General features: G+C 38.9%; 1 protein-coding gene across 1 annotated transcript in view; it reads left to right on the top strand.

Annotated features, from left to right (window-relative positions):
* LOC103778322 (integrin alpha-8) overlaps window positions 1–24,073 on the top strand; it is a gene marked incomplete at both ends in the record, with an annotated part of 52,433 nt that overhangs the window by 8,435 nt on the left and 19,925 nt on the right. Inside the window, 5 exons of the mRNA XM_008945904.1 lie at window positions 13,532–13,577; window positions 15,498–15,605; window positions 21,517–21,572; window positions 22,062–22,216; window positions 23,761–23,898. Coding sequence (XP_008944152.1) covers window positions 13,532–13,577; window positions 15,498–15,605; window positions 21,517–21,572; window positions 22,062–22,216; window positions 23,761–23,898 — 503 coding nt within the window. The remainder of the gene's footprint in view (window positions 1–13,531; window positions 13,578–15,497; window positions 15,606–21,516; window positions 21,573–22,061; window positions 22,217–23,760; window positions 23,899–24,073) is intronic.

The following is a 24,073-nucleotide window of genomic DNA, read 5'->3' as shown; positions in this document are numbered from 1 at the left end:
TCTTTCCCCCACTTCCAAAAATTGAATGCTCTCAGCTTATTGAACTTGTAAGGTCTCCTTCATCCTGGCATTCTTTCTTAATTAAAAACATGTTGTGTTGTAGAAGAAGGGATTGACTTGGTTGTGTTGCTAAGTTGTTTTTTGCTGTCTGAAGAGACATTGAGCTATATATAAGTTCTTGGTGGCTTTGATCACTTTACAAAAAAGCACAGAGAATGCTAAGACATTGCTTAAAGGCAGATATTTCATTTGGGTCTCTCCATCTCTTTCATGTTTTCATTATGCTGTATGGACTTCCTTTTTAGGTTAGTTTTGAGTCTTCCTTATTAGTCTACCTGACATGCATCCAAATTTATCAAATTTGTAACATAGGTTGAGTTTCACTGTGGAGGTATTTATTTTTTTAAGAGGCATGTTTGTATCATCACTAGTAGTCTGAATGTTGGAGCTATTTTAAATGTGCTTGTATTTACTCTCTCCCCTAGAAGCAAGTCTGTTCTGTTTCTTTTCATCACAATTCAGAACCATTAGGAAGAGTGGGCAGTAAAACATAATATTTTGTTTTTGTAAAAGGTTCATGCACATTAAAATAAGTCTTTACTTCCCTAACTTACTGTGAAATCACTTTAGTTAGCATGGGATATTTCAAGGGTAGTGTTCTTAAAATTTATATTATAGTTTCAAAAGTGAAAATTGATTTTCAAAGAGATGAAATTGGGGTCTCTGACGTATTTGTGGTGCATTGTAAAAACCTTGAAAGAGGTGTCTTTGTTTCAAAAGTGGAAGAGACTTTCTGGGAAGGGGTGTTTACAACATAAATTGCAGTTTTACAAACAGAAAAGCTGAGTGCAGAGCAATAAAGTGAGGCTATCACAAGACTGAAGCAAGAGGATCTTTAGCATTTGCAAAAATAAAGGCCTTTTAAACGCTTTTCTGTCTTGTTTACATACTGTTGATGTTGCTATTAATAGTCTTTCATTGTCCATGACTAACGAAGTTCTTTTGGACAATGGAGCTCTTTATTAAAGTTTCAGCATTTAAATATTTCCTAAAGCACTGGCAAGGCCCCCCAGCAAAACCAAAGAAAACAGGATATTGCATTCCTGACATTTCTAAGATTGAAAAGATAGAGGGAAGGGGGATTTTTTCAGGTGGTCTTTGAGTCACATAGGGAAGAAAGATGAATAGAAGTCTATCCTATTAGCATACTTTATGTGGATCATCTTTTAAGCTAATTTGTGAAAAGTTTGGGTGATGGGTCTTGACCTTTCTAAACGCATACTAAGGATCTACAATGCTTATTTCATTTGTGAGATTTCTTGGAGTTACTGTACTTGTCATTGTTGGCTCCGCTATGCATCCTACTTGCAGAATTTCATGTTGTGGTGTGGCCTCACCGTGTTAGATGGCTTGGGTTTATTACATTAATGACTTATTTTAACAAAAACATCTGAGTGGAAAATGCCGTTGTCAGAGGTTGCTGTTCACAAAGGAGACAGAAGAGTCCTGTAAAAAAATATACTTCATTCCAATAAAGGGAGAGTCCACGGACACACCCTGGTGGGGTCTCTCAGTTTGGCTGGGGGACACAGCCCCCTTTTTATCCCAATTTCCTGGCTGCACATTTTCCTCCTCCTTTCCCCACTGGCTGAGGCACTCGGGGGGTAAAGACTGCCTGGTCCACCTACTACATGTCCCCCTTAACGTGTGTCCCCCTTCACTTCAGACGTTGTATGTCTCATTAACTTCATTTTATGCCTCCCCTGGGAGGAGACGTTACTATGTATAAGTCTATTATGCGTGCGTACTGGTTCCTAAAGTTCAGAAGTTTAGGCTTATCCAAACTTTGAGGTAGGCATCTGGGTTTTTTTTCAGTTCTCTTTCAACTCTTCAGGTTCTTCCTATCTTCTTGTTTGGTTCTTTTGTATGTAAAGTGACCAACCTATCACCTTGGAGCACCAGTGATTGCACCTCTCCAGTGTACAGACTATTCCCTTATTGTCCCTTATTGTGAAGACACATTCCTCACGTTCCTTTCTATTCTATCATACCCAACCCTGCACTTACTGTAACTAGCTTTTCCCTTCATTCCTCAGGTGAATATCTGCATGAGCAGTCCAGAGTACTGGTGAGAATCGATCAGAAAACAAACAGAAAAACTTACTGTCAACCACCTCTTCCTTAACTCAAAAAGACCTGAAGCACTGAAACAGAGCTGTAAAAGTAGCACAACCCTGGCACCATATTAGCACAAAAATAGAATGCCTTCCTTTGGGAAAAATGAGAGAAAAGAAAAAGAAAAAAGAAATAATGTGGGAAATGCAAGTCCAGGAAAAACCACTAGGCAGTGAAGTTAAGTAATCCTCCTTGTGTCAGTTCTTCTTTGCCTCCTGGCGGAAATGCTGAAGGGTAGCCCGTGTACAAGGAGGAAATGAGAGACAGAACTTGGATGGAATAAGAAAGAAGTTTCAGTTCAGATGTCAGATGAGAGGCAGAGTATTTGCTGACTGTAGAAGGTCTGGGAAACTAGTGCTTCCCACGCTGCTGGTCCCAGTTGTGACTCAAAGAGTGTTGTAAAAGTTTAGAGGAAAAATCTCAAAATTTTTCATTTAAGCTTTTTAAGGTGTAGATTATAAAATCAAACCATTTTATAAAAAATTATGCTGGCTCATCACTCTCAGAAGTTCAGCTCCCATAGACTGGGAAATGAGTCAACTGCAATGTCTGGCTGCAGGTATAAACGTGTATTGCCACTGTCTAAGATGAGATTCTCCAAGCAATTTGCTTTCCATGGCTAGAGTTCAAGTGTCATGTGAGACAAAGGAGGTAGAAAAGGGATCACACTTGCAAGAAGTACAAGATTGACACCGGTTTGAGAGGACTTGTATAACTGTAGCTTGCACAATTTACTCAGCCCTTGTGCCTAACTTTGTTCATGAGGCAGGCATATCCCTGCTAGGAAATGAGAGGCTGAGAGAGAGAAGCTACTCTGCCATTTTCTTTTTAATTCCCTGTGTAGCGTTTTCAGAGCTTCTAGAGTTTCAGTCTGAGCTTCATCTTGGACTTGCTGTACTGAGCCCAAGAACTAGTGCTCTTGGAGACTGAGCGAGGGTGAATCACAGTCAAAGTTTTCTCCAATTGGACAAAGGTTAAATCCTCTCTTGGTTGGGAGTTCAAGTTGGGTTGAGATCTACATATTTGCCTTCTGGAGAAGAGCAGCCTTATGGTATAGGAAGTGATGTCTTTCTTAATCTAAATGGCAGTATAAGCTTAGTAACAAGGAAACAAGCAGCAGACAAAGGCTGTCTAATACTCAGTGTTGTTGAAATCCCCCAGCTTTCATGTGAGTGGAGGAGTGGTTTCTCCTCCTCCTCCTCTCCCTGCAACTCTTGGCCAGCAAAGGGAAGGAGACAACCTCCTGCTTCCTGGTCTTACCTAGAGAAGGCAGAGAAGGACCCTCTTGTACCCCAGGACCTCAGCTGCATAATAAATATGGAAGAAAACCCTGACAGATTCTGATCTGTTTTAGCAGAGGACTTTAGAGCCCTGATGGCTCAATGGTTGGACTTCATGATCTTGAAGGTCCCTTCCAACCTAAAGGATTCTGTGATTCTATGATGGGTTCAGTGGTGGAGTAGCAGAGTGGGTGAGGTAGAATACAGTCATACTGATACAGGTGAAAGATCTGTCTAGCAACATAGCCTGTCTCCAGCAGTGGCTAACAACAGATACCAAGGAGATTGTACAGTTGTTGTGATATTTTCCAGAATATTCACCCAGCTCTAACTGGAGGATCAAGGTGTCCCTGAGGCAAAAGTGTCATCGTAACATTTAGTAGCTCTTGACAGACTTTTATTCCATTAATTTGACTAGTCAGTTGTAGAACTCGTGAACTCTTGGCACCCACTGCAACCTGTGGCAAGGGACCCCACAGCCTAATCATGTTTTGTGAAGAAATAATTGTTTTCATTTCATCCCATTCAAGTCTTGAACATTCCAGTTTCTTTGCATGTGCATATACTGAAGAGACAGACAATCCTTTAGTCCACTCTTACTTTACAGACCTTTGCCATATTCTCTCCCTCAGCCATATATTTTAGCAGTCCTGTGGGAGGAACCCTAGTTTGCTTAAATGTTCTTTGTGCAGAGGCAAATGGCACACCAGTCCTGCTGTACCAGATGATGGCTCAGTTTGCCATCACTGCTGCCTCTTCATAGATTCCTAAGTAAAGAGCAGTATTTAAAAATGTGACTTAAGTCTGGCTGAAGCATTGCTTCTAATAAAGATTTTACTGTTGATTGGGTTTTCAAACTTATCCAACAAGGGATAGCATTGGCAAAGTCTTCCCTTGTGAGAAGAAACTCAGAATTAGTACTTCATAAAACAATAATCACAAATTTTTTTCATGGGTATCAGTTATTATGCAAAAAAATAAAGCGAGCAAGGGACTGTGGTCTGGCCCTGAGGTTACGTGGCACAGCACAACTTCCCATCAGCAGATGAAACACTCTATTCCGCAGACCATTCCTGGCCACTGTCTGGGACAGTACTAACTTAAACACATTAAAATTAGACCAGAATCTGTGCTAACAATATAAAAATCTGGCCAGTACCAACACAGGGCTCAAGCTCATGCCCTGATGTACTTACTTCAGTTGTGAAGCTACTCACTGCACAGAGCACAGGATACAGACAGCTCAGTGGCCACCTCGTCAGCATCATACCTGAAAATGAAACTTTATCTGGTAGGATGAGCATATGGACAAGGGTGTTTTTCATTCTCATTAGCAGTCCTATCAGTGTAATGATCCTCTTGTCTTCAGCTGCCCTTGCACAGATATTACCACTGTGACAGACCTCTGCTCTCAGCATTATGAAAATACAGGGACTTTTCTAACCTTTCAACAGGGAAGATTTCGTTTAAGCACCACCCTTGGTTTACATCGCCATGGATTTCTGGGGAAGGACTTCTGTAAATTGTGTCATGCTTGCAGGCACTCCAGATGTTATGTGCTTAGGACTATTCGTGTGTCATCAAAGGGTGATAGTACAGTAGTCTCAGCTCTGCAGGCTTAGATATAGTGGAAAGCTTTCAGTCCTGGGAAGCAGCAGAGGCAAAAAACTGTGCTGATCATCCTAACAGCTGTGTCACTCTGAAGACATGCAGCTGCCCTCTCTCTGTGGGGATGTTATCACCTTTAGCATTGCAATGCCAAACAATGATGATGATGGTAATGAATAGGTGGATGCTTCTTTCTTTGTAATCATGTGAGAGGCAGAACCTGACCAAACTTTATAGTTGGACAGGGCTAGTGAGAGGGAAGCAGTAAGAAGAAGGCAGGCTAAGCGTGTCAGTCAGATTGGATGTGCCAAGCCAGCTCTGTGCTTTCTTGATGTGACTAGTCAGAGGAACAAACTATGTGCCGCTTTCCCAGTCTTCCAAGCATGACACTAACAAGCTTTGTACCAGACTTACCTGAGATATTGAGTATCTCTCCAATATACAATAAGGATCCAGTATTTTAAGGTAAAGACCAATTAATCCTCTTCAGCTACATCTACACTACAAATATGCTATTCTTTGGTCCTGAACTGCCACTGAACAGTTCTTGTCCATACTACCTTGCTCATTTTCTTGCCAAAACATGGTTGCTGCATGCTGTCTTTTGGAGATTAATGTTTGGCATGGGACAACTGCTTCAGGGCTATTCTAATGACACCACCGCAGACAGTGTGGCTGCAGCATACAGGTAGATTCTCTGGCACTAATTTAGTAACGCTGACATAATTGTAACATCTTGCAGCAGACAGTCCTTTTCACAGTTCTGTGACAACTCGTTCTAAGGTCATATTCAAAGGAGAGGATCTGATGTCATTTACACTGCTATAGTAAACTCTGACCCAACGCCGTTACTCTGGATTGACAGTCACATAAGAAAAATAAAGGGAATTAGGGAAGTAAAGGCAGGGAGCATGAATGGAGTGAAAAAGTGTAAAAGATTTTTTTTTTCCTTAGTTTAAGTGCAAATGCGGTGGCAGTTGGAAGGATTTCCATGGAAAATTGTGCTGCACTTTTCAGAGCCAAGGTTAGGACATGGCAAAGCAGCATTGTGCTGTATCTGAGGCTGCACTTGCCAGGCCCATGACACAGTTCATATAGCCATGGGGTTCTCCTAATAGCAGCACTTCAAGGTTTGCCCAGGATAATCTGAAGTCCCCGCTGCAGTGCAGCCTTCCTGGTTGACTTCTAAGGTGGAATATCTGAGCAACATCATAGTAATGTTCAACACAGCTTCCACTTCCCAGTAAATTCAGGGCTTTTAGGACCCCTTTTGCTCAATCCTGAACTTTATTTGTCATCAAGGCCTGGAGCAGGGAATGAAGCTTAGGCATGTATTTTGAATTGTAGTTTATTTTATTTATAATTTTGTTTGTCTTTTAGCATAGTTTGTTTTTTATAGGAATAAAAGAAAACCATCAATCTGTTTAATGGGAAAGTAATTTGTTTCTTTTGGCTTCTGGCTATCCATTCAAAGCTGGTTCCCACTGAGTGCTTGGAGTCTGTGATTATCTAGGTGATGGTGCTGCACTTCCAGCTGGTTCAGGGCTCAGACATTTGGAGGCTGTAAGGTCTCCACCTTCGCATTTCAGCATGGGTTCAGTCAGTTGGCTGATCATAGCTAAGCAAATAGTGTAGTGCGTAACTTACTCGACTCATCAAGCTTGTTTTCTTCTTGTGGCATATCCTCCAGCAGACTGTGTTTTCTTCAGATGTGTTTGTGAACCAGGATGATTTCACCAGTTTCTTTCAACAGTGTGGGTGGATTCCAAGTACTGCTCTAGATGAATTCACTGTTTGAAGACTGTTGAATAGTTAATTGCTCAAATAAATTACACACTATTGTTGCTACTTCCCGCCTAAGACACTTGTGTAAGACCTCCTTACTAACTTAGAGAGTCACTCTAGAGTCAGTGCTGCTGAAGGTTCATCTTCAAGGTATCCCACTTTCATACAAACCCAGCTGTTGGCCTGTTCTTTTGGTTATCCTTTTTACTCAAGCTTTTGTCAGCACAGAGAAACATATAAAGGCATCTTCTTTCCCCATTTTTTTGGACTTGGTTACTATATTAAGAATAACATGTAGTTAACATAAACAAATGAATCTAGAAACAATAAAAGAAGGAAACAGGTGTGATCATCAGACAAAATTTCCTCTGAATTTTGGTAAACCAGTCTAATCTCATTAAAAATAGGAGGAGCATTTAATAGTTCTATCAGCTAAGTACGTGAACTCAAAACAACCAGATGAAAACCCCCAAATTTCTTTCTGAGAGACAAGGGTTCTTCAGTGTTCATAATTAAGAACAATAGGCATGATGCCAACTATATCACAAGTGGTAATCTAGTGATGATTAAATTATGAAATTGGGAGGACAAACAAATTAAATCAATGAGAAGCTGCATCTGCTCTGGTAAGAAAGGACTGCTGAGCATGGGAGCCAGAAGAAGGCCGTGAGTTCTGCCAGCAAATGCAAAAATGCTGAAGTGTTTCTACCACTTAATTATATTTTCACATGAATAGTCAATCAAAAATGTAGTGACAAGCCAAGAATTTCCTACAAATATATAAATTTTATGGTAAATTATCTGTAATTTACAGGTACGCTTTTCTAAAATTCTTTGAGATATTGAATGAATTCACAATATCATGCCCAGTGGAATATAAAAATAAAGCAATTAATCCCAGTAAGCAGGGATTTACTGAGTTAATAGAACATTAACTGCCCTCTTTTGGATTTGTTTGTGGTATAATGAAGTGAGTAATAATATACTATTATGAAAGGGACTCAGTGAGACAGAAGGGGGGCATTGGTATAAATTAACCTTACATGGTACATTTTTAACAGACCCACTACCACGGTGGTTGAAAAACAGAAAGATTAAGTCAGTTGAGAATGGTAGGATTAGAAGAAAGTGACACTGTTGTGGATGGTGGTTATAGTACTTTGCTAAAATTTTGAGTAAAGTTGGCTGAACTGGATAACCCTGTGTCCTTTATTATGGTCGAGCCTGAAGTAATGGCTCTTTAAAGGCAGTTTTATTCTGGACCTTTCCTACTGAGATTTGGGAGTTTAGTGCTTTCTGAAATCCTAGAAAACAAAGAGCTATCATCATGGGCCTTTTTGGCACCTGATCCAATGAGGGAAATAAAAAACAAAAAGGCTCACAAAGAATTATTTTTTTTTTAGCAGTTTCCACTTATGCAGTTTTCTCACTCTCTTTTATGAAATTTCCATTAGCACCTGTACTCGAATAGGATTCTAACTATTTTCCAGTTCTTATTTAAACAATGCAGACTACGCAATCTGATGTTTAAAGCTGTCAAACTGAGTCCATAAAGTCAAATATTTATTGTCTGGATTCTGGTGGAGTTGCAGGAAGGTGACTCAACTATCGTTTCATTTTTGTGTTTCTCACAAGTGAAGTGTGTGACGATTATATAGTCCTTCATTGGCTGCTGTTGTTGGCCACAGTCCCCCACGAAGGAAGGTGAGATACCATGCATTGGCAGTTTCTTTTGGGATTGTTGGCCGGACTCCAACCAAGGGTGGGGTGCTGAGGATGCTGCATATTCTTCCCTGCTCAGACTCTCTGGGCTGCATCTTTTACAGGGATTGTTTAGTCTGAAGAAGAGGAGGCTGAGGCAAGGCTGTTGGTCTCGTATGACTACCTAAAAGGAGGTTGTAGTGGGGTGGCTGTTGGTCTCTTCTGCCAGGTCACTAGCAATAGGACAAGAGGAAATGGGCTTAAGTTGCACCAGGGGAGGTTTAGATTGGATATTAGGAAGAATTTCTTTACTGAAAGAGTGATGAGGCATTGGAACAGGCTGGCCAGGAAGGTGGTAGAGTAACCATCCTTGCAGGTGTTCAAAAAACATATAGACGTGGTATTTTGGGACATGATTTAGTGGTCACATCTGTGTTAGGTTGACAGGTATACTTGATAAGCTCAGAGGTCTTTTCCAACCTTAATGATTCTATGCTGCATATGTCCTTTAAAAGTAACAGGAGATCAAAGAAAAGTTAATAAATTAATATACCTTTGAGACTGGAGATAGACTTCATTGAGACTTAGTTGATCTTCCTGCTTCCTTCAGTTAGTTGAATGCTTAGTTGGCATCATGGCACGTTTCTCCCTTTATCACCTGGTGTTTCAGGTCTGGCAGAGCTGTGTGGCAGAAGGTGCAGGTAAACGACAGTTTACAAAATCCAGTGTGCCTTTCGGTGCTATCTGTGAATACTCCTCCCATAAATTTTTATGATAACTCAGAAAATGCATTTTCTTCACTAGAGAACATCTTGCAAGCCTTCTCTTCAGAGCAAAGTAAAATTTGAAATAAACATTAGGATTATTTAACTTTGCATAGTGCTACTTAACTTCAGTTCAGTACATGCCAAAGACACTTGTTTCAGGATTAAGCTCTGTGAACTTCACCAGTTGGGATTTTAGTGCATACAAACCTCAAGCTCTGTTGAAATGCAAGTTGAGAATTCCTTTGGAGTCCCTTTGTGCTTGTTAGCTTAGTCTTTGGAGTGTGGGTGTGACCCCACAGCTTATTTATTCGACAACTGCAATGAGGCAGAAGCACATGGCTGCTGCCACCAGCCCCTCCTTACAGCTTTCTGCTTCTTTAAAGGGCAGCAGCTGATAAAGGATCTTCTTGATGGAATGACATAGGCAAAGTGGCTGTTTAGTTAAATCTATGAGGTCAATTCCCTTGAAAACATGAAATATGATAAAAGGAGTAGTGAGGGATTTTGTGATTTTGATGCTTCTCTCTCTTTTTTTCTCTATTTATAAACTTCTTAAACTGGGCTTGAAAAAACTTCCTCACAAATGCAAAGGAGCAAAGGTTTTCATATGCTTTTCCTCAGGCTCTGTTTAAGGATTAGAAGTAGTTAAGATGGGTTTTTTGGCTATGTAACTCCAAATTGTTTGTTAAACCATTATTTTTAAACTAGTGACCTCTGCATCAGTGACATTGTGTGTGTGTAGCATTAACAAACAATGAATAAAGACAAATTCTCTCTGTTTTAGGAAGGGAAAGTTGCCAAACTTTAGACAATTTAGACATCTCATACATTTTTTTTGTAGAGATGATTAATAACTTTTCTTCTGCAGAACACGCAACAAGTTCAAAACTTATGCTTATTGAAGTGCTTGATGTGTATTCAAATCTCATGGATTTGTATCAGTGTCAAAAATGGTATTTTTTCCAATGATGAACATAGGAGTTGCACTCCACAAGGCAATGAAAGAATTAAATTACTGCTATGTAACAGAACAAGTAGAAGCAAAGTAAAATCCCTAGTGGATCTTCCAGTGAGTCCTCTTCTTGAATTCAAGCTCTTTGGGTGAAGAATAAGCATGTGCTAGACCAGAGTGTTCTGCCAATGACCAGGCCCAACAAAAATGATACCACCAGCAGAAAGAGAATCCAATACACAGACTGTATTGTAGACAAAAAGGACATTCCCTGAATGACCACCAGGGGTACAAACAGATCAATCAGCTGGTACATAATCAATGCCACCCCCAAAGATCCCACAAAAGATGTGACTCGGCCCACAGCAGGCGGTACAAACAGTGAGCCGAGGTTGCCTGTAGTTGGTATGGGAAGCAGCAAAACCAGCTACTTAAACACATAAGAACAAGGTGCCCACATGGCGACTCTCACCCAATCGACCCGCGTTCGCAAAGGCCTAAACAGACCAGAGCCCAGCTCCAGGGAGAGTCAGGAGGTCTGCCCTGAACCAGGAAGCTCTGTGGAGTGCACTCCACAGACAGACACTCCTGACTCCCTGCCAGCGGTCCCCGCTTTTATCCCCAAGCAGACACCTGACCTTTGTCAACTCACTGCGGGACCCCTGGGGCTCATTTCCCTTCTGGCTCTCCCTGCAGGGCCGGCCGCACCCTGGGGGGAAGCTATAAGGCAAACTCACCTCCTCTGTATGAAGGGCTGTGGGAATCACCCATATGTCAGCCTTAATTCAGGGCTCGGGGTTCAGACCCCAGCATTTCACAGAGAATAAAAGACATGTCAAGCAAAAGTAAGAGCTTCCAAATGAGAGCAGGATGAACACAGTCCTGGTAATCTTAGAGTGTGCTCAAGTAGGGCCTTGGTGATGGTGCCGTGATTGAATGAATGTCCACATTTTTTTGTTGAGTCTCCAAATCCGACTGAGGTGGCAGTGCAAAAAGAATGCTCATGGAAAACCAGTCTTTTGGTAGCTGGAGCCTATCATTACGCTTCTAGAACCATTACCCTCTGTCCTCAAATAAGCTGGGCTCTGTCCCAAAGGAACCAGGATTTAACTATTAGGCAGATGTAAAAAATCCCCTTTAATATTGAAGTGGGGATGCTGAGATAGTGGGGACCTAAGTCTGCCCAACAGTAGATGCTGAAATTAAGAGTTCATTTGTACTGGTGAGGCTAACTGTATCTGGCAGACTCATTCTTTTTACCTTCAGATTCAACCAGGCTACATTTTATCAAGCTTACTCAAGTTGTGTGGTGTTCATGTTTTTCATTGGGCCCATGAAGGGCTGGAGTGCTTCATTGTTTAATGAAAAATCAAATTATGAAATCATCACAAGACCAGGATATGAATAAGTCTTGGATATCTGTTATATCTCAGCCATAATATAGCCCTGTGCTCAAACCTTTTGAGTTACCAGGTCTAATATAAAACAGTAAATATCCTAAGTTAAGTCTCTTGCAGAATTCATAAGGAGCATGCATCTGGGAGCAAAAGAACAGAAAACCCTTCATTCTTGTCTGTCACTTCCTGTTCATAACCTAATGCTTCTTACTCCTTTAAAAAAACAACTAACCAAAAAACACACCACCAGAAAAACACCAGCAAAGAAACAACGGCAACAAATTAACACAATATTAAATGTTTTGAGGTTACCATGAGTACTGCTATCAGGGAGCTGCCAGGGAAAAATTCTGTCATGCCTGTTGTGCAGCCCTTATGCTAATGGCTATGTCTCAATCAATTGTTTAAGAGGAAAATACCTCTGTGCAAGTTGTTTGGTACTGTCTGCAAGCTGCTAATGAAAAGGACTTGTAAATGTCCCAAAAAGGAGAGAGAGCACTAATTTTTTTCTGCTATTTAAAGTGTTCCTGACCCTGAAGCATATTCCACCAAGGCTAATGGAAGCAGAGGAATATAAATGTACAAAAAGAGGATTAGACCCATGTCTGCTCCTATTAGGACATTATTGAGTGGGATTCATTGTAGGCCAGGCTGTTGTCCACATGGAGTACTTGTTTAAACTTGTGAAATCCTGACTGTCTGAAAGACAGACAGAGCACTGGAAAACGCACTGCCAGACCTGGCCCAAACCCACCCAGATAATTACCCTCGGAGCTTTGTATTTGCAGCATGCTCGATGACCACAGGGCTTGTTAAGCAAACCAGCACTCAAATTACGGGAGCGGCAAGTAAAGGTTTACTTAGAACCCTGAGTACTTGTTCAGTTAACTCATTTAAAATCATTTTAGGTTGCCAGTCTTCACCATAGTGAGACTTAATCTACTGAACTGGAAATGTGTAAATGAAATCCTATGATAATGACAGCGGAGTGAAAGGGGTGCCAGATGGACACTGGGGAGTTGATAATGAAACAAAGCCTCATGCCTTCTCTCGAACTGTGCTCTAGCTAGAGGCAGCAAGAAAGCTGATCCTTTTTCCTCATTGCGTGGTTCTGACTTTTCTCCATCAGGCCCAAGTAGTCCATCAAGCCAGTATAGATCTTTGCACGGAGCCCTGTGTGGAGACTCCAGGTAGAAAGAGGGAAGATTTGGGCCTGTATTCCCAGCTCAGCCCAGTGTCCAGTAACAAAGATGTGCCCAAGGCCCAGTGTAGTGCTGGTGTTGTTGACTACATCTCTTCCAAGTTGTGACTGGTGGGGAAGAAGATGGCTTTAGATGGGTAACTATTGTAAGCCCTAGCACATGCTGCTGCAATGCTGAAAACATTAGAAACTGTGCAATCAACCATCCTCTGACCTGTGCATTGTATTTATGTACACAGAGACGTAACGCTTAAATTAATGAACAAATTACTTAAAGTAGGATAGGAGGGTTGTCAAGATGGAACATCATAAATTTTCAAGATGACATGTATAAGTATGACAACAGATGGAATAAAATGTATGGGGGTTAATGGCATCCTTTTTCCCCTTTGATACAAGTTGGAAAGAAGTGAGAATGTGCCATAGGAGACCTTGTGTCTGTAGTAGATTGGCGCTTAATGGATACAACCAAGACATTTATGAGACCATCTCTGATAGTGAACTCTTTTTTTTCAGGTACACTTTTGAAAGAATTACTTGGAAAGGAATTATCACATTTGTTTTATATTACTGCATTTTTTTCCTATAAATAAGCTAATTGAGGCTGGAAAAAAATATATGAACGGCTGCTATATAGTTCTTCTGAAGCTGTTTTGTTTTTGCAGATTTAATTGTAGGTGCATTCGGAGCTGGAAAAGCAGTTGTTTACAGGTACGTGGTAAATACAATGAATTTTTCATTTTACAGCTTTGGTGGGAGATGTGTAAAGGAATTAAATTCACATTCCTGTGTTTCCCTGGTGCGATGTGTAACAGGTGATCTTTACAGATGATAAATTAAGCATCTTGTGAGAAAAAATGGTTTTTTTCCCATGCTCAAAACTTGTAATTTAAAATTAAAATTCCCATGCTTAGTCTTAGGTCAAGAAACTTCTTCTGGAATGTTTGACTCCTCAGTTAAGTTTAAATAAGAAAATTAAAAACCATAACACTGAAAATTAATTTCTTTCCTGGGGGAATAGTGCTTGTAAATTTTCAAGTGTCTCTGATTCTTCAGAGGTCATGTACATTAAAACAAGAGCTATTTATTGAAAATGAAGACTGCTGCTTTTAGACTGTGTTTATAAAAAATGTATGACATCTGTTTAACGAATCAGAATTGTTGCTGACTGCGTTTTCAGTAAATGCGTAGTTTGATTAAAGGTGTAAATTAAAACTACCCAATATATAAACAAAAATCTTTTGCTGTTCTCTTAGGCCACACTGACAGTTCTTTGCATTTAAATATTCACTATCCGTTGCCCAACGATGTAGTCATATTCCTTGATTCCTGTCTGTCTTTTTGTTTTCTGTATTCCCAATGGTACCTGACTGAGCAAAGGTGTGTTCTGCTTCCTAACTGAATGTTTGTCAAAACATAAGCATTTTGTAACACAGGAATGTTAGCTGCTTTGAGCTAACACTGTGGGTGCAGTGAGTAGACTTGATTTTCCTACTGCCCTATGAAATAACAATGCAAATGCTTTGCAGTGCATCACTTTGCAGTGACATGAATGACAGCACAGGCTGTGAAACGTGGGAGAACTAGATCCAGCATGTATTTCAGCAATAAAAAATGTGCCCTGTTTAATGTAAGAAAGTGAATAGTAGGAGGCTGTTTCCTGGTTAGAGTGTATCAAATATGCAACTTGTCATGTTGGAGAAACAGAATTTTAGTAACTAGAAGTCTGCTAGAAAAAAAGGTTTTCCCTGATTTACAAAAATGAAGCAAGTAACTTTATTTTTTAATGTCTTGGTGAAGCAATAGAGAAGTAATCATAAAAGTTCATCTGTGACTTAAAATATGAGGAACGTAACTCTATAATAAGCTAGGTTTACCAGAGTTATGTAAGTTACTGTAAAATAGTAATGAAGTCTTAAAAAAACCCCGGAATTTAGACCCTTTCTTGTTTTCATTTGTCTTCTAAATTGCTTTCCGTTCTAGAATATCTCATTACTTAATAAGAGATTGTTATTCTGAGGGATGGTTCCCATCACTACAACTATGTATTCCATACTCAGCAGAATTTTGTCATGGTTACTCCTGGTTTCCAAAATCAATTGTCTCAAGACTTGTCAGACAGAGTTTATTTTATTATTGCCTCAAGATATTCCAGCTCAGCTTCTACTTTCTTTAAAAAGTAAACACAATTTAGTTAAACAGAGGACAACTCTAAATATGTCACTATTAATGGAGGCAATATAAAATAAATCTAACAGTATAAAATAGTGGCCAAAAGACTGCTGTAAATCCCACAAGGCAAACTGTCCCTTTGTGAAAACCCAATGTGATAAGAAGTGTTCGATGTGCCAGGACACATCTGTTGGTTAGCTCTAGGATAGTGCTTCAGTGATGCTGTTAACTTGTGTTTCTTTTGTGAAGACCTTTAAAAATGTCACAGTAGAAGCTATCACAGTTTCTGAAAAAAAAAAGTTATTTTGGGTAGGAGCAGCATTTATAAAAGTGTTTTCTCCCAAGTAACTCTACATTTCCAGCTTCTTTGTGATCCTCTCAGTTAAGTGTTTTGTCTGCTGCAACTCAGGTACCTATGTGCTCCATCTGTATGCAGTGAACCTTCTTTCTGTCCCTCAGAGCCAGACCTGTTGTGACAGTGAATGCTCAGCTCATTCTGAACCCCATGATTGTGAATCCAGACAATAAAACGTGTCTGCTCCCTGGCTCTCAGCTTTTGGTGGCCTGGTAAGTTCATGATTAGACAAAAAACATTCTCATGCTCGTTCACAAATAACTTCCTATTCCTAATTTTTCTTGCAGATTTTTGTTGAACATGTTTAAAGTTAAAAAAACCCCAATGTTTGAACACTCTGAGTGCAACCACCCCCCCCTATGCAGAATAGAGTTCTTTTTGATATTGTTCAGTACGGAACAGATTCTCAAAAGGAAGCAGCTAAAAGTTGAGTCCTTTGATACACTGAGCCGCCTCCTTCAGAGGAGGATGATCTGTCTCCTAGGATCAAGTTATAAATTCATTTGTGAAGTCTGGATGAATGAAAGGTGAAACAGCTAAGATGGACAAAACACAAAAACATTAATCTATCTAAACACATATCTTTGTTGAGAAAATGTAATAGTGAAAGTGACAAAGAGCTGGTGGGCCCACCATTTTTCTGTTAGAGAGGTTTTCATCATTTGTGGAAGAGAGAAGATACCTGGCTGGCCATCCTGAGAGCAGCTCACAGGGTTTCTGGCTGTCATTGGTCAGAAGAAAGCTTTTTGTAGTGCATCATACAGGACAATGCTCCATACACCTTTAAAAGATAAATGCCTCACAACTATAGCATTTAACTTTGAAAAGAAAAAGTACATTCTAAAAGTTGAAGCTAATTAAAACAATTTAAGGTCAGTTACAAATATCAAATGCTTGCAGGACAGTTGGAGGCTATGTAATAGCACACAATGTCACATAAACACACATTTACTGCACTATGAAAAAAATAGTCACTTAGAAAGGACCCCAGGAGCAGTTGATAAAAGAGGCTATTGTAAATACATAAGATACTGTTTAAAAGTAGAAATCATAACAAATGAGGAAACTAAAAGCAGAGCATAAACATGTGCAAATTGAATATAAAATACCAGTAAGTCTTGCCGGAAGGACTGCAAGGAACAGCTTTCTAAGACATAAAAACTAGTCATATCATTTTATTTCAACATATTAGAAGCTGAAAGCCTGCCAGGACGTGGGCTGGATGGAAAGAATATCAATGTGTAAAGGAGGACTTGAGAAGATAAGGTGACTGCAGAAATTTTGCACTGCTTCTGAACCAGAGGTGGTCAGAGGGATTCCCCACACTGGAGACACTCGTTACAGGAGATGACTTCTATGATGATGTAGATTAATGATCACAGTATTAGAGACAGCAGAAGAGTTATTAGAACAAACTGATAAATACAAACCATAAAAAATAATCATGGCCAGAAGCCGTTCATTCAAGAGTCATAAAGGAACTAAATTCTGATACACTTAAACTCTAAATCTGTGGGTTTTCAATGCATCTGAGGTGGAGCTGTCAAGAGATTTTAATTTTTGCTCTATTCTTTTACACTTTATGGGACTTCTCATATTTGTCATAAATGTTCTTCTTCTCTACATCCTGTGTAGAAAACCACCCATCTACAGAGCAAAGTAGAAGGCAGTCAGTAGAACTATGCATTTTCAGCACTATAAAAAACTTTATCCTTTCTGGAATAGAATCTAGATGAGGATCCATCCTGATTTTTTTTTTTTCATTCAAGCACCTTTTGTTTTAATAGTTGATGTAGCAGAATTTAAAATACCACCTGGGGCTGAAGCATGTTCACTGATCCAAATCATGTTTTTTCAGAACTTCAGTTTTTAAGAATGCTTTACACTGTAATGGAAAAGATTTCAAAACCATAATGTTTACCAACAATGTACTGGAAAAAAAGATGGGTTTTTTGCACAAGAGGAAAAGACAAAAACATCTCTGTTTAAATCCTGCTGTGAGGTGTTGTGTAAGAAAGGGAGAAAAAAAACAAAGTATGCTCCTTTAACACATAGGTTTTTTCATTACTTTCCATTTTTGTGTTACAATAAGCTAGAAGATGTTTGGTTGATATCTACAAGAGTTTTAATAGGAGCATAATTTAATTTGTCTGCTTTATTCCAAAATACACTTCCCTAAGGATTTAGTTCGTATTACAAAATGACTGAAGAACAGCTGCTATTTTCCATGCTGTAATTTTTCTCTTTAGTTGATATAATTTTGTATTGTACATACGAGAACAGTGAGTAGGGCAACTCCAACAAGCAAAGGATTCCTTGGTCCCCTGGGATAGATTTCTGTATCTCTTAGCCAGCTGTGCAGCTTGTATAAAATGTCTACTGACTGACACAGCAGAAGTAGAATGAAAGGAAACCTCCAACCAGAAAAGTTTCAGGAAGCATGTGTGTATGAATAATGTGGATTATTGTACATTTTCAAGTATTAGGAAAATATTATTTTTGCCATTATATGAAATGGAAAGCTGAAGCACAGAGGAAACATGCACAAAAAGTAATTTTATGTGCAGCCCTAAAATAATTTTCCTGAACTAGAAACATATAATTCTTTCTTTGCTATGTTTTAAAATTTACTATTTCTGAATTCCCAAATTAACAAATTTGGAAAAAAATCTGCAACTTTAGAGCTATTAAACAATTTTTTTTTTTTTTCTAAAGTGTGAATGATGCAGGTTAATTTCATAAAAAGAAGTAAGTAAATCAAAAAACTGTTTCCACACCATATAATTGATTATGTCCAAGACTGGATTCCAGCTATGAAAAGATCTAAATTATGGCTGTATTGCTATTTTCATTATTATTTGCGAGCTGATTATCCCTTAGCTACTCTGTTGCTACTTTGTGCTTAAATTGTATCTGCAAATTGTATTTATTCTGCCTTTCAGTAAGGTCAGGTAGTGTGCAAATACTGTTAACTTCATTTGGCAGAGGAGAAAGGCCGGAGAAGTTACCTGACTTACCAGAAGTTAGAGCAGCACAGAGGTGTCTGGTCATGCTAAACAGTCAATTTGCAGAATAGATTTTATTTGTTAATGCCTTTCAGCTTTTCCTGTTTGGATGTCTAATCTGAGGTATGCCTCAGGCTTCTTCAGGGAACCCAACCATCCATCTCCTCTAAGCCAGTGAACCAGAGGCAAACTGCTTAAAATTTCTAATCCGCAAGTTTCTACAACCAAAAAATAATTAGAAAAAAATTTTGTCATCCTTTTAGCTCAAAATGTGTTGTCATTATTAAAATAGTAATAAAATATTCATAATCTTGAATCAGCCAGATTCGTTCTAGTGCCATGGTGGACACTGTGGGTCACTGGGTTAGACTTTGGCATAACAAAATCTAAAAGCAGGCTGCGTATTGGAGTGTCATGGAATTATATTGTCTTGCTTTTCTTCTTCAAAGAGGAAACAATTTGCTTAAAACTCATTCATCAGTAGGTGATGATACCCTGTACTATTCTTCTGTAGAGGTTTGTGGCCTTGCAGGTTGTGGGGTCAGCCCTATCAGCCCCACACAGAATGGGAGCCCGTAGCACCAAAGCTTAAAGTGCCTTTCTGCTAAGGCATTATCCATTCTTCCTCTCCGTGTGCAATCCTGTGTGCTAAAGAAATTATTAACAATGACAAATGACATCTGGTAGGATCTGGTAACTCCTTGCTTTTCACTTCCTGAAGTAAGTTTCCTTTTTTTTTTTTTTTTTTTTTCACTACTAGAATAGCCAGACCAAAATAAATTTTCTGGTACAAACTGCAGTCCAGAAAACATTATAAGGGGGTAACTGCCTTTTCTGATTTTCTAAGGATTAACCACTTTGAGTAATACCAGGTAGTTTGGTTTGACTTCTAGAAAGACTACCCCCATTGATGCCATGAGTAGTTTTGAAGAAAGGAATATTTTTTAAGCATCTTGTTCTAATAATACTAAAAATATTTCTCTACCTGAAGAGCATAAAATGATTTAAAACAAATTGCTTTGTTGCCCCAAGATTACCAGGAAAAGCTGATGTGTTCAATTTTAAGGCTTTCCTTCTACTTTGTAGCTAGAGTCAAATACTGTTCAAACTGTAAGTTATAGTGATGACAGACACTGCAAAATAACTGTAATGTGGGGATGTCTTCAGAGAGGCAAGACTGATAGCACATTAAAGTTCATGCGCGTTAGGATGATGGACTGTTTCCCAGTTGTTTCTTATCTGCTGCAGTTTTCTTCCTTTGATTGTTAATTGTTTTGTTTGGTTGATGGCTCCTACAGGCAAGCTTGAAAGCTTAGCTATTACATTTCTTAGTGTGCCTTGAAGTCAGATCTTAAATCTCATAAATGCTTTAGTCTCCTGTCCTCTTTTGTGGTCTGTCTGCCTCTCTACTTTTCTTTTTTCTCACAGCTGAAGCATCCCTCAATATCTCCACATCATTGAAGTGACAAGTCTGTCTAAATTTGTCTGGTTTGTGATTGAAATCTGTGATAACTTTAGAACTATTTCTGAACTAAATACCCATAAGGTCACAAATGCGTGGCACAGTTCTGCTAAATACATCGTTTTGCCTCTCGCACGGCCAGCGGCTGGGTGACTGATAAACTCCAAATTTTTGCATTTATGCACTGCCATTCGCTTGGTGTTTTTTATGCTCTCCCTGGAATGCAAGGATTAAATCTTGGCTCTTACAGCAATGATTAAGAATATGACTTCTGTCATCAAATGTGTATGCTAAACCATCCTACCTATTCATTACAGTAAATAAAACATACACTGAAATTACAGTGTTTAACTAAAGTGAACCATTTCAAGATGGATTTTTAATGATGGTGCAAAAATTACGTGGGACATCCAAAGCAAGATCACCAAGTTTAATACATGATGGTAGTCCATGAGCTTAGATTTGAGAAAATACACTATTATGCTATGACATGTGAGACTGGCCTGTGAGGCCAGATGTCTAAATTGCATTTATGCAATTGCACAAGTTTTTCTCATTTTTGTTGCCCTTGTCCTTGTATATTAGGAAATAACTACCTCTTCATGTGTTATTTCATAATTGTAAAGAAGTGGGAATATGACTGAATCTGAAATTTCTGCATAGACTGTAATGTCATTTGAAGGCTATAGTTAAGTAAAGTTCAATTGCAAGAGGCAATTTTTTTGCCCAAGAGGAAAGTGTTTAATTAAGTGTTTAAAGTGTCGGTTCGCGACATGAGGTCATGAGAGTGTTGTGCATCCCAGATGTGGCAGTTTCATTACATTTGTCAGAGGAAGCAAACATGCAATTAGAATGTGATTACAGGTTATTTTAAAGGTCATGTTACAGACTTTTAATCCACTGCATGGAGAAGTTAGTATATAGTGTTAACAGTAGTGAGGAAATTAAAAACAATGGCTACTTCAAATATGTTTTTATTTAAGCCAACCTGATTTCACATCTTCCAGTGCTGACCTACAGTACATGTGTGGCTGAGTCTTACATATACCAAACAAAACATTTTCTGAAGACATGAAAATAGTCTTTAAGAATTATTGGTAACTAGGGACACTTGCAAGTTTTAGGAAGTCCCAAATCCTTCACTTGAACCATTCAGTTGGTATGCTTGGAATGAATTATAGTGTCTTGAAGTCATTAAAGTCTTGTAATATTGCCACTGGGGCACGTTGACATCCTGTGTGTTTTGATTTGCTAGAAAGGGAGTTGGGTGTTGACTACACGCTCAAGGATTTTTCTTACTTGAGCATGACGAACTAGAAAGGACTTCTGCAGACAGCCTCATACAAAGGTGTCTTGCTGAAGGAACCCAGTTTTGCCAATAGCATTAGAAGGGTGCTCTCTGTAGGCTGTCTCAAGAATTAATGGGAACAGAGACTCTTCTCCATACCTTTCCTGGCAAGATCTTCTGCCCCTGTATTAGTGGTGGAGCATAGGAGACTTGTTAACTTAGTTAGCGAATATTATAGGTAGCTAAATACAGATCTCAACAAACCCCTTTTTAAGAAAAGGAAAACTTAAAAGGTATGACTTGGGAACTGTTGATTGCCAGGTAAGGTCTCTTTCTGCTAATAATTATTTCTACTTTTTTACATTTAGCTTTACTGTAAGAGTCTGCGCAGACTTTGAAGGTCAAAGTATTTCAGATGAGATAGGTAAGAGATGTTTTATATTCCTGTAATTTACTCTGGCCCATTCAACTTCAGATGTATATTTTTCTTACACCTTGAAATATGATGAGTGAGTTCCTCCTAAGGCAAGAATTTGTATTTTAAAAGGTAGATATATATAACATAAAGCTTGTATTATTCACTTGAAAGACTTTTTGATTCAGTTTAAGCCATTTTCCAAATAAAACCAAGAATGTACCCTGTTGGAGAATGTTCTGTTTTGCAAAAAAAAAAAAAATTAAGAGACAAAAGTCTTGTACACATATGATCTGTAAATATAATTAGAAAGCTTTAACTACACATTCCATACTTTGGATCAAAAACTAGTGTGCTGCTAAACAGGCAGACACTTAAAGCATGGATTAGTTTTGCTTGGAAGACTTTGTTAGAGTAATTAACTGTAATACATAATGAATTGTTTACTGTTTTTTCTTTCCATGTTAAATAAATATTTTATTTGCTTGTATCCTTTAGTGCTGAAAGGTGAATTGCAATTAGATTCATTGAAACAGAAAGGAGCTGTTAAGAGGACCCTCTTTGTTGATTACCATCAGTCACATCATTACTTCTCCATTGCAATAGAAAGACAGAAACAGCTCTATTGCCACGACTTTCTTGTTTATCTCAGAGTAAGTTGTTTAAAATACTCAGGACTGTCAACATCACTTGAGTAGTATCAGGGATTCAGAGATAATTTTAAAAAAAAAAAGGACCTACAGGAAAAGGGAAAGAAGAGTTTTCACTTTTCTTAGATCCCAATATACAGAAATGTGAGATCAGAAAGGCATCATTTGGGTGTCCAGAATGTTTTTCTACCTGGGCAAAAACTTCCTGTGTAAATCTTTGGCTCATCTTTGGTCAAGACAAGCATAAAAGGAGGACTTCCTTTGAAGAGTGCAGTTTGTCTGTGTACAAATGAATTAATTTCATATTCCTCTGGAAACTGATTAAATACTGCATCTCCTGATACAAAAATGCAAGATGGCTCTCCCTATAGTATTCACAGTGGGCTAATCAGCTAAACATATTAAATGTCATGCCAGTTCAGATTCAACAGATATTTTGAAGGAGTGTCACCGGCAGTACTGGCCTAAAATTCATATATGTTAAAGATACTTTAAAATGTTTTTAGAAAAATTAAAGCTTTGAAACTTAAGTTTTGAAGAAAGGGTTATTAGTTACTCGCTTGCAGGTGGAAGTATCTCATGCAATTGAAGCAGATTCTTGGGCTGGTCCTGGAAGTGCAGCAGGAGGTGAAATGGAGAAGTCTCAAGCAGTATGCAAAAAGTATCTAGGCAATAAAAGTGGTGGAGTTTTACTTTTGCTAATCCATATAACTTCTTGGTTATGGCACAAACTCAAAATATTACCTCCACAAATCTACACATGCCCTACTGTCCTGGTTCCGTGTAAAAAGGGGTTCAGGGCAGGACCCACACGGAACAGAACTATGTACTCGCCTCTCCCCCCCCCCCTCGAGAGAGAGAGAGAGAGAGACACTTTTTAAAAAAATGAAGTATATTGTTCAACAAGGAACAGAAAACGAAAAAAGGAGGTAAGGAAAATAATATATATAAAGATCAGGGGAATAATACAAAAGATAAAATATACAAAACCCTCAGAAATGGTTCCAGGGTCCCACGGAGAGAAAGGCGAACTTTCCTCTCCGAGCTCCAAGGCAGGAGTGAAACAAAAAACCACTCCCTGCCTCTTATCAGAGTGTGTGTGGGAAGGGGAGGGAATACAATGGTTTCACCCCCACCCGGGGTCCTCCCAGTTGCTGGAAGGTCACGACCCCATTCCAAGCCTCAAACCACAACACCTACCTCCACTCTGAAATGAAGGTGGGCAGTAGCTGATAGGAGTTGGTCCTGTGTGTGTCGTTTAAACAGCTTGATTTTAGGCTAATGCTTTGAAAAGGTTTACGTCTGTTCAGCTCAGACAGCTTCTTCCAGATGTGGAGCTGTGGAGGCAATGTGTTCTGGGTAGTCCAGTTACTCAGGAGTCATTTGGCTTTCCTAATGATGTTACATAAAGCCAGAATTTGGCCAGCAGCTGTCAAAGAACCATACCCTTACCTTCAATAAAGACTAAAATATGAATATATTTCCATACCATGCTAATCTGAAATAATTATATTAAACCATTGGATTTTATTATGTGTCGCTCACAGGATGAAACAGAATTTAGAGATAAATTATCTCCCATAAATATAAACTTGAATTATAGTTTGGATGAATCCAATTTTGAAGATAGCTTGACTGTGAAGCCAGTACTGAACTATTACCAGAAAAGATCAGTGACAGAACAGGTATGAATTTTGCATGCAGTATTTTCTGTATATAAATGTGAAAACATGTACAAATACTTTGTGTATCATCTTCCTTAAAACAGAATATCATGTCCAGAAATTAAACAACAAGGATTTAATTAATTCAAAATGTAAATTGGATATAAATATAGAACCAGGCAGGCCTTTAAAGCAT

Source organism: Merops nubicus, unplaced genomic scaffold (assembly GCF_000691845.1).
Source record: "Merops nubicus isolate BGI_N331 unplaced genomic scaffold, ASM69184v1 scaffold4238, whole genome shotgun sequence".
NCBI lineage: Eukaryota > Metazoa > Chordata > Aves > Coraciiformes > Meropidae > Merops > Merops nubicus.
The sequence above is the reverse complement of the archived record's forward strand: the minus strand, read 5'-3'. Positions and strand labels throughout refer to the sequence as shown.